This window comes from Solea solea, chromosome 19 (assembly GCF_958295425.1).
Source record: "Solea solea chromosome 19, fSolSol10.1, whole genome shotgun sequence".
Taxonomy (NCBI): domain Eukaryota; kingdom Metazoa; phylum Chordata; class Actinopteri; order Pleuronectiformes; family Soleidae; genus Solea; species Solea solea.
The window spans coordinates 19669381-19685709 of record NC_081152.1 but is presented as its reverse complement, the minus strand read 5'-3'; the positions used below and the strand labels follow the sequence as shown (position 1 = coordinate 19685709).

General features: G+C 40.9%; 1 protein-coding gene across 3 annotated transcripts in view; it reads right to left on the bottom strand.

The window, feature by feature from the left end:
• The window catches only part of LOC131445912 (WD repeat-containing protein 7), a 79216-nt gene that overhangs the window by 10117 nt on the left and 52770 nt on the right, over positions 1-16329 (bottom strand). For all 3 annotated transcript variants that reach the window (XM_058616667.1, XM_058616670.1, XM_058616669.1), the window contains 5 exons: positions 7432-7618; positions 3221-3338; positions 2926-3075; positions 2723-2805; positions 2402-2501 (listed from right to left, as the gene is read on the bottom strand). In XM_058616667.1, coding sequence (XP_058472650.1) covers positions 2402-2501; positions 2723-2805; positions 2926-3075; positions 3221-3338; positions 7432-7618 — 638 coding nt within the window. The remainder of the gene's footprint in view (positions 1-2401; positions 2502-2722; positions 2806-2925; positions 3076-3220; positions 3339-7431; positions 7619-16329) is intronic.

Sequence of the window (16329 nt, the reverse complement as noted above, 5' to 3'; positions counted from 1 at the left end):
TCTTTGTGTTCAATTAGTGGATTCAGAGGAGTCTGAGCAGCTGGACACACACGCACGCACACACAACTGCACGCGCACACACACATACACACGCACGCACACACAACTGCACGCGCACACACACATACACACGCACGCACACACAACTGCACGCGCACACACACATACACACGCGCGCACACACGGTCACACACACACACACACACAGATGACAAAGGACTGTTCACGGAGGCTGATCAAAGCTGTGGCAGATGGTCCAGCAGGGACAAGCGAGCTACAGTTGGACACACACACACACTCACACACTCTCACACACACACACACACACACACTTTATACGCAAAAACTGTCATGTCATCTCCTTACTCTGATGTTGTTTTTCCTTCCTTCCTTCTTTCCTTACTCTCCTGCTAATGCTACCTTTCCTTCTTTCTTTCCTTCCTTCCTTACTTACTCTCATCTTGATGCTGTCTTTCCTTCCTTCCTTACTCTCCTCCTGATGCTGTCTTTCCTTCCTTCTTTCCTTCCTCTCCTGCTGATGCTACCTTTCCTTCCTTCCTTACTCTCCTGCTGATGCTGTCTTCCCTTCCTTCCTCCCTCCCTCTACACTCACATGCTCAATACTCAATTCAGCATTTTCTTTTTCGGTCAATCTGTAATCTGTGTTTTAATCTAAGTGTTATCTACAGGTAAACAGATAAAGTTTATACAAATATATTTTATTTACTTTTTCAATCAATTTTTTCATTTACTAATTTATTTATTTCAGCTGATTTAGGTCAGTTTTACTTTATTTCCTGTCGTCTCCTCCGCTTCTTTGTCTCAGTTGTGTTTATGGACGTGTGAATGTCTCTGTGTGGGTGAATGTGTGACTGAGTGAGGATGTTTTAATATGTACGAAAAGTGCTTTATAAATAAAGATTGAAACATGTTACAACATCCAAACTAATATAAAACCTAACACAGGAACAATCATTTAAATACACGTGGTTAAAAGGACACACTGTGAATGGTTACACATACATGAACACACACACACACACACACACCCCCCACAAAGACATTATCTATTAAATGTTAATTACAGCAAATAAAACACAAAGGAAAAGCTCGTCCTGTCTTAAACCTGTGTCCAAACACACACACACACACACAGAATGTTGGGTGAACAGAGGCCAGTGCTGTTATCAGATATAAATGACCCCCTCCACCAGACTCGACTGCTCAGGTTACTCACAATCAATACACAGCAAATTACCAATACACACACACACACACACGCTGCACAATCACACACACACGACCAAACATAAACATGTACAAAGACAAAAACATGATTAAGAGACTCATCACTTCATCATTAATCAGCCTCTCCTCCTTCTCTTTGTCTGTGCTTCAAATGTTTGTCTCTTCTTCTTTTCCTCTGCTCCTTTGTTATCTCTCCTCAGTTCCTCGGTCCTATCTCCTCCTCTCTCTGTTCTTACTCTCTTCTTATTAGTGTTTGGATGGATGTTTGGATAGAAGTTTGGACGGATGTTTGGATGGATGTTTGGACAGATGGATTATGTTTGGATGGCTGTTTGGATGGATGTTTGGACGGATGATGTTTGGACGGATGTTTGGATGGATGTTTGGACAGATGGATTATGTTTGGATGGATGATGTTTGGATAGATGTTTGGACGGATGGATGATGTTTGGATAGATGTTTGGATGGATGTTTGGACGGATGATGTTCGGATGGATGGATGATGTTTGGACGGATGTTTGGATAGATGTTTGGACAGATGGATTATGTTTGGATGGATGGATGATATTTGGACGTTTGGATGGATGTTTGGACGGATGGATTATGTTTGGATAGATGGATGATGTTTGGATAGATGTTTGGATGGATGTTTGGACAGATGTTTGACGGATGTTTGGACGGATGGATTATGTCTAGATGGATGATGTTTGGATAGATGTTTGGATGGGTGTTTGGACGGATGTTTGGATGGATGTTTGGACGGATGTGTGGATGGATGGATGATGTTTGGATGGATGGATGATGTTTGGACCGATGTTTGGACCGATGTTTGGACGGATGGATTATGTTTGGATAGATGTTTGGATGGATGGATGATGTTTGGACGGATGTTTGGACGGATGTTTGGATGGATGGATGATGTTTGGACGGATGGATTATGTTTGGATAGATGGATGGATAGATGTTTGGATGGATGGATGATGTTTGGATGGATGGATAGATGTTTGGATGGATGGATGATGTTTGGATGGCTGTTTGGATGGATGTTTGGACGGATGATGTTTGGATGGATGTTTGGACAAACAGAATATTTGAGCAGGTGAAATCTCTACATCAGTATGGACCACCGTTGGATCAGCGGTTCTGGACGCACCTGACATTTTCCGGTACGAACGTCGTAAAGTGCCACTGAACCCTGACGAGCTCCGACGGCGATACGATGACTGCGATCGCAGTAACCGACCATGTAGAACCTGGAACACACACACACACACACACACGTCAGGACAGGAATCACACACACACTGAGTCGCCCTCAGGCAGAAATCGGTCACATGTGAGTCGACCTCTGACCCTATGACATCAGTATAGACAGCCTGAGGTCAACTAGCATTAACTCCTCCCACAAATCTGCACCTACTGACCTCTGTGTGTGTGTGTGTGTGTGTGTGTGTGTGTGTGTGTGTGTGTGTACCTGCAGATGGCGGGGAAACACTCCTGCAGTCCTTTCTTCTTCACCAGAGAACCTTCGATACAGTACATGATGATGTCCATCACCTGGAGAAGAGCCCCCCACACACACACACACACACACACAGAGACAGAGAAAAGATGAAATATTAACGTGTATGTGTGGAGGATCCTTCAGTGATGAGCGGCACGTCATGAAAGTTTTACCTCGACCAGCAGGTCAACAACGTCTCCGGGCATCTTCTCAATGAGAATGTCAATCACTCGCAGGATCTCAGTCTTGGCTCGGGCCAGCGTGGTGGTGTGAACGTTCTGCTGCGACTGAGAGTTAGCCTGCGCCGCGTTGTACCGGTGAACCTGGAAATCAAATAAAAACAAGAAAGTGTACATTCACCACTTTATTAGGTACACCTGTATCAACCGTGTAGGGTTAAGCAACATCTACACATGGAGACTGTAGAACATCTCTGCATCACAGTGACTGTGCGTGGACGAGTCTCACCTCTCTCGCGATAGTGGTGATGAAGGCGGGAGGGCGCGCCGTGGCGATGAGGGAGAGGGCGTGGCGAGCAGAGCGCGCCGAATCCGCTGGCGGGTTCAGAGGCAAACCCATGGTGACGCTGGAGAGAGAAAACAGACAGGAAAAATGTTTGTCTCCAACATCTGCATCACCTGTGAAAGTGTATATTTGTAGTTCTTTGTCGTCCTTTCTGCAGCCTTTTCAAAGTAAAAGCACTTTCTGCTCCCTCTCTTTTAAAAATGAGGCTTTTATTGTGAAACACTTTGATGCACAGCAGCAGCACCGGACCAGTCAAATATTAAAAAAAAGATATTTTTAAAAAACAACAGATGAAAAAAAAAACTGTTTAAACTGATCATTTTTGAAAAAGACGACAAAAATTGGATAAAAATGGGAAATGGGAAAAGCCAAAGCGACTACCATTACGTTTAAATGCGACAATAAGTGCATTTAAACATGTCTATATCTATGTATATACATAGATACACACAAATATACAGTACATATATTTGTGTAAATACACACATATTTATATCTATACATAGTGTAGTGTGTGTGTATATCTATAATTGCACATTGCAGAGGGAGAGGGAGAGAGATGGAGCCTCACTAATATATGGAGTGAAGAGATTAGCAGGCAGCTTATAATGTCAAGGCCGAGTCAATGGGAGCCATTCACCAGACGACAGCATAATGGACTCCCACAATGCAACAAGAATTAGACACACACACACCCCAACAGCTGGCCCCACACCCCTCTGTGTGTGTGTGTGTGTGTGTGTGTGTGTGTGTGTGTGAGAGAGAGGCAAGATAGAGAGAGAGAGAGAAAGAGAGAGAGGATGAAGGCCGAGCAAGGCCACCTTGTTAACAAATGACTCTGGGGAGAGAGAGAGGGAGGGAAGGAGTGATGGGCGACCGGACGATTCATCTCCTCTGATTACAGATCACGCCGCCAGATCCTGTAATTAATACCGGTAATATATTGCCAATATATCAGCGCTATTGAAATGTTTAATTTCATTTAGAGAGGCGGCTGTAATTGGAAACAGTCAGCGTGTTGATATAAGGCAGTCGGGAGAGGAGGGAGCGAGGGAGAGCTAATTGTGCCGAGAAGCAGCGAGGTTAACGGCCGACATTTAGAACATGTAATGAAATCAGCGGGATTATCATTACACACACACACACACACACACAGGGGCCAGTGGTTCCATCAACGAAAAGCTACAAAAAAGTCTGATTTATTTGTGCTTTCTTTACATTGTATTAATTAAAGTGATAGTTTTTTGTAGTGCTGTTGTGTGATGTACTGATGTGCAGTCATTGTTGGTGGTGTGAGCGCCCCCTGCCCCGAGAACCAGCGCCACAGCCAGACTACTGTATGACGTGTACAATATAAAACACAATAAAAGTGTGTTTGCTGCTTTATCTCACTGTTACGCTGCCTTTTTTTAACAGGAAACTCAACTTTATGTTGATTTGTAAACCCGTCACTCTCCCACACCAAAGCCCATAGAGAAAATCAGCGATTTAAGCTCCCAGGGAAACAGGAGCTGCTGGTCTGCTGCCGCCGCGTTTGGTAAATTTATATCACTGAGGTAAATTAGAATGAAGGATTTCACACACTGAACTAACAAAATAACACATTTTAACTTAGTCATGGAGGCAGCAGTGGATCAACAACTCCTGTGTGCTGTGACGTAAAATCGCTGATTTTCTCAATGGAGTTTGGTGCAGAAAGTGAGCTGCACACAAACGTCAGTTTCTAGTCGGAAAAGGCTCTAAATGTGAAATAAACCCGACCTATGCCTTTATGTGTCCAAACTGAACGGTCCACATAATAATATTACACGTCTGTATTTCTGTATTTCATTTAATCCATAAAAATATGAATATATCTACACAATAGTGAATAATATTTCAGGACATCAGTACATCACACACACAGGGCTAATAATAATAAAGTGCTTTAAAGTAACTAAACACACACACACACACACACACACACACACACACACCCACACCGTTCAGTGTGTGTAAACCTGGCAACATGGCTGCATTCACAGCCAATATCACGCTGACATTATCCAGTCAATACTGAGACACACACAGACACACACACACACACGTATTGATTTTCGTGTGTGAGGGAGGAGTGAAAACCCCCGGGTCATGTGACGACGATTCACTGCTGCACAAAAACACGACACTGACTGTTTACAGACTGAGATGCTGACAGATGCAGTGACGGGCTGAGGCCAGCAGGGGTCACATGACCTGCCACAGTCACAAGGCTGTCACTCGTATTCTCCTAAATATGATAATTTCTTGTGATTTTTTGGTAGGAAAAAAAAAAAAAAAGGAACACTTTAAATAAAAAAAGGATTTTATTTTGGAGAAATGAAGAAAGTTTTTACCGCGCCGGAATAATGTCGTAAACGGCGGACGAGGAGGATATTATTTTTGTATGTAACAAAACATAACAGCACACACAGTAAATGACCTGTGACTGTGACACTTGTGTAAATCTCCACAATAACTCTCCAATAACCACAAGCTCATTGTGGTTGTATATAAAGGCGGCCATGACCTTTGACCTCCTCACTGCTGCCGCTGCCATCGTCTGTGGTCGAACATTTCCTCCACCGTAAACGTGAAGTCAATATCTGTGCTATGCTAATGTCTGCTGACTGACACTGTGGTCGGTCTACAGGCTCCGCCCCCCTCACTCACACACACACACACACACACTGACATTAATCAGCAGATTCCTCTGGAGGAGGAGGACAATGTGTTTGCTTGGAGTTCTCCTTAAAGCAGCTAAAGCTGCTGCTAATGTAAACAGGCCATAATACGACATTAACACACACACACACACACACACACACGTCAAAGCAACACAGACATTGTTACATCATCATAATGTCCTGAAATCAGGTTACAGCTCGGCTGCTGTAACTCAGTGTGTCAGCTCTACAATACCTAAGTGTTTCTCTGTGAGTGTGTGTGTGCGTGTGTGTGTGTGTGTGTGTGTGTGTGTGTGAGCGTCTCAGAGTTCCTGAGCAGAAATGACAGTAACAGCCTCCGCCTGTCTTCACTCTCAGCAAAAGCTCCGCCCCACAAAAACAGTGGAAGTCAAGTTTTTTTTTTAACATTGTTACATGGTTTTCATAACAAGTATGTTTCTGTAATCTTAATAAAATATGCCTGTAACATAACCAGTCTTTTTTTGTAGCATAAGTTATGTTTTTTTTAGCATTTTTATCATGTTTTTTTAACATAACTTGTGTTTTTGTTACCTTTTATTTGTATCATGAGTAATGTTTTTGTAACATAAGTTATGTTTTTTTTAGCATTTTTATCATGTTTTTTTAACATAACTTGTGTTTTTGTTACCTTTTATTTGTATCATGAGTAATGTTTTTGTAACATAAGTTATGTTTTTTTAGCATTTTTATCATGTTTTTTTAACATAACTTGTGTTTTTTAACATTTTTGACATGTATTTGTAACATAATTTGTGATTTTGTTACCTTTTATTTGTATCATGACTAATGTTTTTGTAACATAAGTTATGTTTTTTGCAATTTCATAGTGACATGGCTTTTGTAACTCAAGTAAAAAGAAATTGTAATATTTATTTTTAAAATGTTTTTTTAACAGAAGTCAATTTTTTGTAATGTTAGTAACATGATTTTTGTAAGGAAAGCAATGTTTTTGCAAAAGCTATAAAACTTAAATTGTTACACAAGTAACTTTTTTTGTAACACATTTAAAACTTTATTCTGAGCACAAATGTGTCCTCACGTGTGTTCGTCGTCTGGAAGTTTATATAAATGCAGGTCGTGCACAGACACAAAGTTTCAGTTCATGAATCTAACTTGGATAAAAAATAAAGCTCAGTAACCTGTGGAAAAGCTACACGTGACACATCCCGACACACACACACCTTGTCTTTAAAGCTCCCCCCCCCCATAACGCGGGAATTGGTTGAATTCTTATTTATTTATTTTCAGATAACTTCATTTATTGATGATTATCAGCACATGAAGAGGAATCTAACGCATAAGATAAAAGGTGAGACGTGAGCTTTAATTGATTCTTTTCAGGATGTGACATTCTGTGTGTTTGTGTGCGTGCACGTGTGTGTGCGCTTGCATATGCATATGTGTGTGTGTGTGTGAGCGTGGACTCACTTGGCCAGCTGCTTCTCTGCGTCGGCACACAGCTCCAAGAGTCCCATGAGCACGGCCGACACGTCCATGTACGGCTCCCACACGGTGAAGCCTCGGCCGATCAGATCGATGGCGGTGCGGCGGATGGTGCTGTGGGGGGGCAGCTTGGGGCTGGGGGGCTGCAGCAGCAGGAAGGTCAGGGCCTTACCTGGAAACAGTGACACAGAACTATCACAACCACAGGAGCTCGGTGTCACCTTTACAGCTTCTTAAATGTGAATATTTTCTTTTTTGTGTCCGATGACGACATCAAATACTCCAGCCTATGTCCATCCATAAAACTCAATATTTTTTGGACACTTAAGAACGTCCTTTCCAGGTTTGAGAAACACTGATCAACAATCAACAGACTCGATTATGAAAATAATCTTTAGTTGCAGCCCTACAGTATGTGGTCCAAATGTCTTGTTTTGTCCCAAAAATATTCAGTTTTATGGACTTCTCTGTTATTATGGAGCAAAGAAACCAGACAATATTCACATTTAAAGGAGGAGAAAAATCAGAAAAACTCATTTTAATTCCTTAAAAACACTCAAAATACTTAATGAATGAATTTAGTAATTGATTAATAATCGATTAATCGAGGAATTGTTGAACCCCTAGGACCAAACAATTTACAGATTAATCGAGAAAGTAAATGAACTCTTTAACAAGCCTCAAAATGTCCGTCTGGATACTTATTTTAACCATAAAAGGGAAGCAGAAAAAATGATTCTGTGAGTTAACCGCTTTATTTAGCCATTTTTCCAGAATAACTTTCAATATCTGGCAGTCGTTTAAAAATGTACTGTCATGTTAAAACAGTGTTTTAACAATTTAGAATGAAGAAAAATAACTAAAAGGGTTATTTTTTGTGTGTTAAATTTGAAATATGAACACATTTCAAATTGAGTTTTCCGTCTCATTGAGCAAAAATGCTACAAAAATGGAAACTTATGTACAACAGTGTCTTCTCTCTGGTGACAAAGAAACACTGGTTCTCTGGTTTTTTACCGACAGCACAAACCGTTGCATAATTACGCTGATGCAGCGTATGCTCGGTGTGAAAGGGTTAAAAGATGATAGAGAGATGAAATAAGCCACGCCCATTACAGCAACATGGCAGCCTTTTTTAACATAGACATTTTCAATGGAGAAAACTATTATCTGTGCTCTTATAAGGAAAAATACTAGATTATATATATAGGTTTTAATGATTAAGTTAAAAATTGTGAAATGATAAGATTTGACTTGTGCTGGAAACACACACACACACAAAGGATGTAGAGAGTCATATAGGGGGAGGGAAGGAGGGAGGGAGGTCACCTCAGAGCTGACCTGACATTTGAGCCAGTCTCTGTGGGGACGCACTGACCATCAAATCTCCAGAAAATGTCCCCCATTTCTCGATAACTCCTCCTTCTCCTCCTCCGTTCAAACATATGAACCCACCCCCTCTCACTGGGTCTCTGCAGCTTTTAGCAGATTCTTCACACACACACACACACACACACACACACACACACACACACACACACACACACACACACACACACGGAGCAAAGATACCAGGAAATATTCACATTTAAGGAGCTGAAAAATAAATCTCTTAAACGGAATCATTAATTAATATTAAATTAATAATGGGCTTGGGTTAGTTTTGGGCTGTAATTGTGAAAATGTTCTGATGTGACTCAGACTTGGCCGTTTCTCTTCCTGGACTCATAAGTAACTTGATCCATACATTACATACTGTATGTTACATGTCTGGTTTTATTGTTAACAGACTAATAATGTATTTAATGGCACGAGTTTAGGTACTGACAAAGTACGGTGGCCTGGAAGTAAAAACCATTGTTACAAAACTTTTATTACAAATCCCAAAACAAATGAACTAAAGCCACACATCTTAAGGAAACCTGGCTTTCAAAATAAGAGCCACTGACTTTGTCTTTTTAACGACGTCTTATATCAAACTTTTACCATAACCTTCACTGTATGAATTAATTCTATAAAATAAAGATAAACGTTTTAATGAACTGACCGCCATTTCCTGTCCTATCCTGTGGGATTTGTAAAAGTATTTCATGTTTTGTAATAATGGTTTGCACTTCCAGGCCACCGTAGACATGCCGGCTCAACTGCCAACGACGAGTGAAGCTCAAACATTATTACGTACTGCGCCTTTAAAGTTAAACCCGTTTACAGAAGCAGATTTATATCATCGTTGATCTTACACACACACACACACACGCACGGATCAATAAGGACGTTCAATTGACTTTAAATCTTAATGTTAAAGAGTCATTACATGACATGAAACATGTAATTTAATAAAATAAAAAATATAATCCAAATCAAATGCGCTGAAGTATTTATGATCTTGTGGTGGCTCTGAAGGTCCTCGTGTCTCCACAGACACACACACACACACAGATAATCTCATCATCATCTGGATCTGCTGCTATTTTATCATCGGCTGGATTTAAACCCCCCTTCCTGATTGGTTTATATCTACACACACACACACATTTATAGGAACGATATAGAGATGGAAGATAACCGTGTTAGCATCTCTGAGATGCTTAGCTGTTAGCATGTTGGCGGAGTGAAGCCAGTGACAAGCTGGTGACCTTTGACCCTCAGCCCATGATCAGTGTGGTGAGGGTATGTAAACATGGGCACCAGGTCAGATCAACCATAGTTTTATTTGTTACATGCATCAATATATGTATGTGTATGTATATATGTACATGTACACATGCAAACAGTGGCGGGTAAATAGCAGCAGTGACGTGACCTTTAACCCCTGACTAATCGTTATTACAAATCAAGGACAAATCGTAAAAAAAAACACTGCACACACGATCAATGATCAATTATACTGTTTGATTTTTCTCATTAAAATATTCACTAACACAGTGTAGCATTAGTACATCTTGTATAATTATTTATAACCCAAATAAAAGGCTTTTTTTCCTCCTTAAATAAACTCTCTTATTGTAGTTGTTTGTCATTTTTGTTGTTTTTCAAAACAATCCTCCCAAAAAATTTTATAAAATCACACCTTTTGTTTCCAATAATCAACGATTTTAAGTCGCATTTAAAAAGCTCTGCACACAACATGACTTCACATCACTTATAAATTACTAATATATCAATGTTCTTCTTATAAAAGCTGCATAAAAAAGCCTTGATGTGAGCAAAACAAAAAACAAGACTTAGATTTATCTTTTACGATCGTCTGTTTACATAAAAATAGTTGGTGTATTTAAAGGTTTTATATCATATTATCAAACAAAATTAGAACAAACTTCTATTCATTCCGTGTAATTTTCCTATAAAAAGCACAATTATAACTATTATATATTAGTTTTCTATCATATTATTTAAACACTTTTATTCATTCTGTGTCATTAATGCGCGTTATGTATTAAAGGCACTCTGAACTGTAACTCTTGTATGAAAAATACAAAATGACCATGTAATTAATGATAATAGTTATCAAAATGAATTAATATCAAAACATTTTCTTATTTACACATTTAAACAGTAGAGTTGGGACTCTCCAGGTCCCTCGTGAGTTAATTAAATAACCATCGGTGGGCGGTGACATTGATTTTGAATTTTAAAGTTATCAAATTTATTTGATCAAATCCATAATTTCACAAAAATTTGCCTCAGAAATCCAGAAATCTATTTAAGCTTCATGCATCTATGGAAACATTCAAAACAACTGAAAACAATTGGATTATTATTATTAGTTTGGACACAAGTGATCAATTTATAATAAAGAGAACTATGATGCAACTAATAATCAATAAAACAGTGTTTCAGCCATTTTAAAACAACTGCTATGTTTGAGATGGGAGTCAAAGGTCACTTAAGTCAGAATTAAAGAATGCAAAAATATAAACTGAGCTTTAGAAACGGGGGGTCACAAGGTTAAAGGTCAACACCGTTGATTGACAGTGACTCTGACTGTGGGCGGACAGGAGAGTGCACGTCTAACGAAACCTTCATCGTCATAAATTTCTCCCCGGACAATTAACGCTGGCCGTTAACAAGCCGCGCTGTAATTGGCTGGATCGAGATACAAATTTACAGCCCCTCCCCCCCACTCCTGTGTCTGTGTGTGTGGTGTGTGTGTGTGTGGACTCCATTTCTCATTGCCGGACATCTTTATTTAAAGGCCCGACGGAGCCCAAATGAACCAACAAGCTATTGACAAAGCATCAGTCGGCGATAATGAGCTGTGAGTTAGAGCAGTAAACACGTCACATTAACACACACACAGGGTGATTAAGGCTGGACGAGGAGGAGGAGGAGGAGGAAGACCAGAGGAGAAGCCGAGGCTGTGAAACAATGACAGATTGGTGACGTCTAATTTTTTACCAGGCTAGGTCGACCACTAACAGGCTCACTACTTCCTCTGCTCCTTCCCTTCCTACTGTGTGTGTGTGTGTGTGTGTGTGTGTGTGTGCGGGTGTGTGCATGCGTGTGTGTGTGTGTGTGTGTGTGTGTGTGTGTGTGTGTGTGAGAGAGCTTAAATGAATGTTGAAGGTAAATCAATATTGGGGACTTGGTTAGTGGATGAGAGCTGGATCAGACTGGCTGCAAAGAAAGAAGGAAATTACAAAAACAGGGAGAGTGAGAGCCAGTATGTGAGCGGAGGACGCTAGGTTTTATGTGTTAACACGATAAAAAAATGTTCTTAAATGTTTTATAGTCATGTTTTTTTGAGTGTAAGAACAAAGTATTTGGTGAAAAATCACAGTATCCAATGAGATATTCTGTCAAAGGCTAACTGGCAACCAGCTATTGTACCATTTAGCCTGTTTTTGGCTAACTATCTTAGATTAGATTTGACTTTATTGATCGCACACTGGGGGAAATCACAAGTACTACACTATGATATAAAATAATCAATATACAAAGAATAAACTAGGACTGCACACAGTCACGATAGGGCCCTCGCCCCAAAAAGCTAGACCCAAACATTTAAGTCTAAGATGTGGCTAAATGATGCTAACGCTCGCTTGTCTCATTGCAGTTTCCACAGAAACTCTTCACAAGTCAGGTTATATCAGTGGTTGATGTTAGCGTTATAGCTAGCATTTGCATAGACAGTTTGCTAGTTGGTAGTTGATGGACATTTTCAAAGGAATGTTGTGATTTTTGACCAAAATATATTTATTTTTATCATGGAAACATAGCAGCTTAGCTTCTGAAGGACAGCACTGTGTGCATGACTTATTTAAGTGGACACAAAAAAGATGGAACTACACAGTAGTAAGAGTTGCAATCTTGATTTGCAAACTCTGCATGAAACTTCCTACTCGTAACTGGGAAATTAGGGAGTTGGTGATCATTTGCAAATGATTAACTTTATAATGTAAGCTACCCAGCAAAGCTAACCACCTCAAGGTCCACTCCTCTTGTCAACGCTACAAACATCTGCTCCCTTGAATGTTTTTAAAACACCAGTGTGGGTTGAACAGGCCTTGACAGTTTCCTGTCCCGCGACAGTGTCCTGTCCATCCACATCTTCTGGTCCCTCTGTCATCACCCGTCCCTCCGTCCTTAGGCTCAATCTCCTGCCTCCGTCTCCCCTACATTTCCCTCCTCGCGATATGAAAACATCAATCTATACTCTGCTGTATAGACTACTGTACCCCCCCCCACGCTCTCCCTGGGTGGACAGCTCTCATTCATCACATGCTGCTGCTGTATGCCAACAACACCGATCCATCTTTCAATTTCATAATAGCAAGAGGAGAGGAGGGGGAGGGGGGGAGAAAAACAACAAACTGTATGAGAGTAGACAAAAGACCACAACAAAAAAGCCAAACAAGTGAGGAACAGTAGAAGATAAGTGAAGTTCTGCACCACAGGCAGTTTGAGGCTCAGTAATAAAACCACTTAAAGGTTCACTCACGTCAGTTTGGTAAAGTCAGGCTTGAGCTTCAACTCAGAACAGAACCTTTACTTGGTAGGTGACGGGGTGAGGGCCGTGCCCTATCGTCGCGTAGTGTGACGCCACACCGTGACGGTGCGACGTCAATGAACGACGACATGGAACGCGATACAGCAGACAACAAAGGAGGACATCCAGCAGCTCTTTGTTTTGTTCTGCTCCGTTTGTCTCAACAACTACACGTCAAGATCTGTACGAGAATAGACTGCGATGACTGAGATGAAGTAACACCAAGGGACCCTGATCGTACCTGATCGTACTCTGATATCCCAAGGGAAGGGTGCCAAAGAATGGAACGGTTCAATCCACCTCAACGCACCTTAAAAGTTCCTAAACACGGTTCACAGTTCCTCCTGGATTCTTCCTCTCATCTCCTCTGAGGTAGGAACTCCAACAAGAATCACTGCCAGGTGGTTGTTCGCCTGCTGTTTGATCCCCACACTTCAAAATATTTGAACCTTTGACCACAATCTAAACCGCAAAATTTCAAAGGATTCACACTAGACGTTCTTGAGGTATCATGTTCAGAAAAATGGTGCGAAAACCAAATGTCTTTGCTCACAAGCAGAGGTAGAAAAACACTTGTTGCACTCCGGAATATTCAAAAATATACACCGTGTACTACATTTCTCTGATACTACTTAGTGCATCATGATGTTTCTGCTGGGGAATCGTACTTGTTAACGTCTTCACTTAGCAGGGCTTCAAGGTACAAAGTAATCAAAGTAGTTTTGTGATATTTCTGTGAATCAAACTCACTTAGTGCAGCCAACACACACCAAGTTACGAAGCTGTGAAAATGAAGAGGTAATAAACGACAACATTTCCGATGCTACTCAAATGCAACGGGGGAGAGCGGCTACCAAAATAAAGGCTTTAAGAAAACAGTAATCTTTATTTGAATACTTGACTTTTAAAGATTATAAAACAAGCAAAGTTTAAGGGGATCAATTAAATCTTGAGTTTGAGTTTTTCATCTGATGACACAGGGGTTGGGGTGTGTGTGTGTGTGTGTGTGTGTGTGTGTGTGTGTGTGTGTGTGTGTGTGTGTGTGAGCGCGGTGAGTCCACACAGGTGAGCTGGACCGCTGTGTACCAGTCCAGCTAAGCAGTAACATGCTCCACGGCCTATCAGTGAGTGCACAGGCTCTGTCACCGGGCGGATGCCCCCAGAGGCGGCCAATCAGAGCTCGGGAGCAGCAGGACGGAAGAACAGCTCTGCTTAGTGCAGGTTTGATGCCCACCAAGGTCCAACGCTGCAGGCACACTGTGGCACCGCCTGTGTGTGTGTGTGTGCGTGTGTGCGTGTGTGTGTGTGTGTGTGTGAGAGTCAGGGCCAAGCTCCTTAAGGTGTCAAGCTTGGCGGACGAAAATCAATTCCATCTCTACCCCTCAGCTCAAATCCAGCGCTGAACTTTATACTTTTGTCTGACTTATAGTTGAGAATTTTGAAGGAGCAAGGTTCAGGTTCCGAGCGTCTATTTATAATTTCATTTTTTACAAACACAGGTTCTTAATAAAGTAAGCGAATGAAACTGGGAGTTAAAGCAGGAACGGAGTGAATATTAAAGCATTATCTTTTAGATTTCAGGCACAATAATCGTGACACGTTCTGAGTATTCCTGGTTTTAGGTTTCATCACACACACACACACACGTACACACTTGATCATGTTAATAATGATGTAAAATGTTACATTCTTTTCATCATCGTCTTTCTTCGGACACTTAACTTCCATTTATGCTGCTGAAGCTCCTACGATAAAGTGCACAAAAACACAATTTCATCGCGATAAATTAGAGTGAAAATTGTGAATCTTTCCATCATCGGGATAACAATAAATGGTAAAAGGGGAAATTGTTAGTATGTATATGTGAAAATCACAACATTCCTTGGACTCTGACCTAACACACATATTCTCTAAACACTGGGTCGGGACCCACAGATGGGTCGCGGGAGATTGTTTTTGGGTCCCCAAATTAATTTGCACACAATTTTCCTAACTTTTACTTTATTTAGTAAAAGTTTATGTGTAAATGTTTAAAATGACATGCCCAAAATAAAATGTTTCTTTTAATTACCAAAAAATAAGTAGTTTACTACTTAAAAACTATATTAGCTTAGTTACACTTATGGCTAATGGCACAAATTACGAATCGCAAATTATTATGATTTTGGGTGACAACTGTTTGCCGTCTTTATCCCTTCTGTTAAAATATTTTCGTCGCCGAAAGGACTTGGCATGCGTACTTCTCATTACCGTAGCACCATCTCAACCAGAAAGCAGAGAAATAGAGCTTTGTGTGCATATACTTGTCATTACGGCAGCCCTCAGGACTTCCGCGGAACGACCGTCCAATTACAGACGAGATTCACCAGCGCGTCAGCGTCTCAGTACCGTAATTCCTAAACAGTTGAATAACAATTCTACAGCAAATAAATCCAGGTGGATGAGAGGGTTCTTTAAAAAGTGGGTTCAAGTATAGAAAGTTTGGGAAACTCGAATAAACATGTACTTTTTGTGCAATAGATTTTCTTAGCGGTGACTTAATGAACGAGGCCGGTCACGGGGTCAGAGATCATCAACGTTATGAGGGACCTTAAAATGTCAATAACAATCTGTCCAAAACAAAAGGTGACGATTCAAAGCTAAGCTTGGAGAGTCCGACCGTCAGAACCCAAAGCTGGAGCACAGGCAGGGTTTTTCCTGAAGAGTGTGGAAGAATGGCGGCGCAGTGCGGAGCCAAGCATTGGAGCAGGAAAATTAAAAGGTGAAACAAGATTATAGAAAAATAAAAGGGGGGCACAAAGAGAGGGAAAAATCAATAACAATATCAGCTCCACTCCGGCTACTGCTGTGTGTTCCACAACCAGCGACTTTCACCGGGCTCCTCCAAAGAGCAC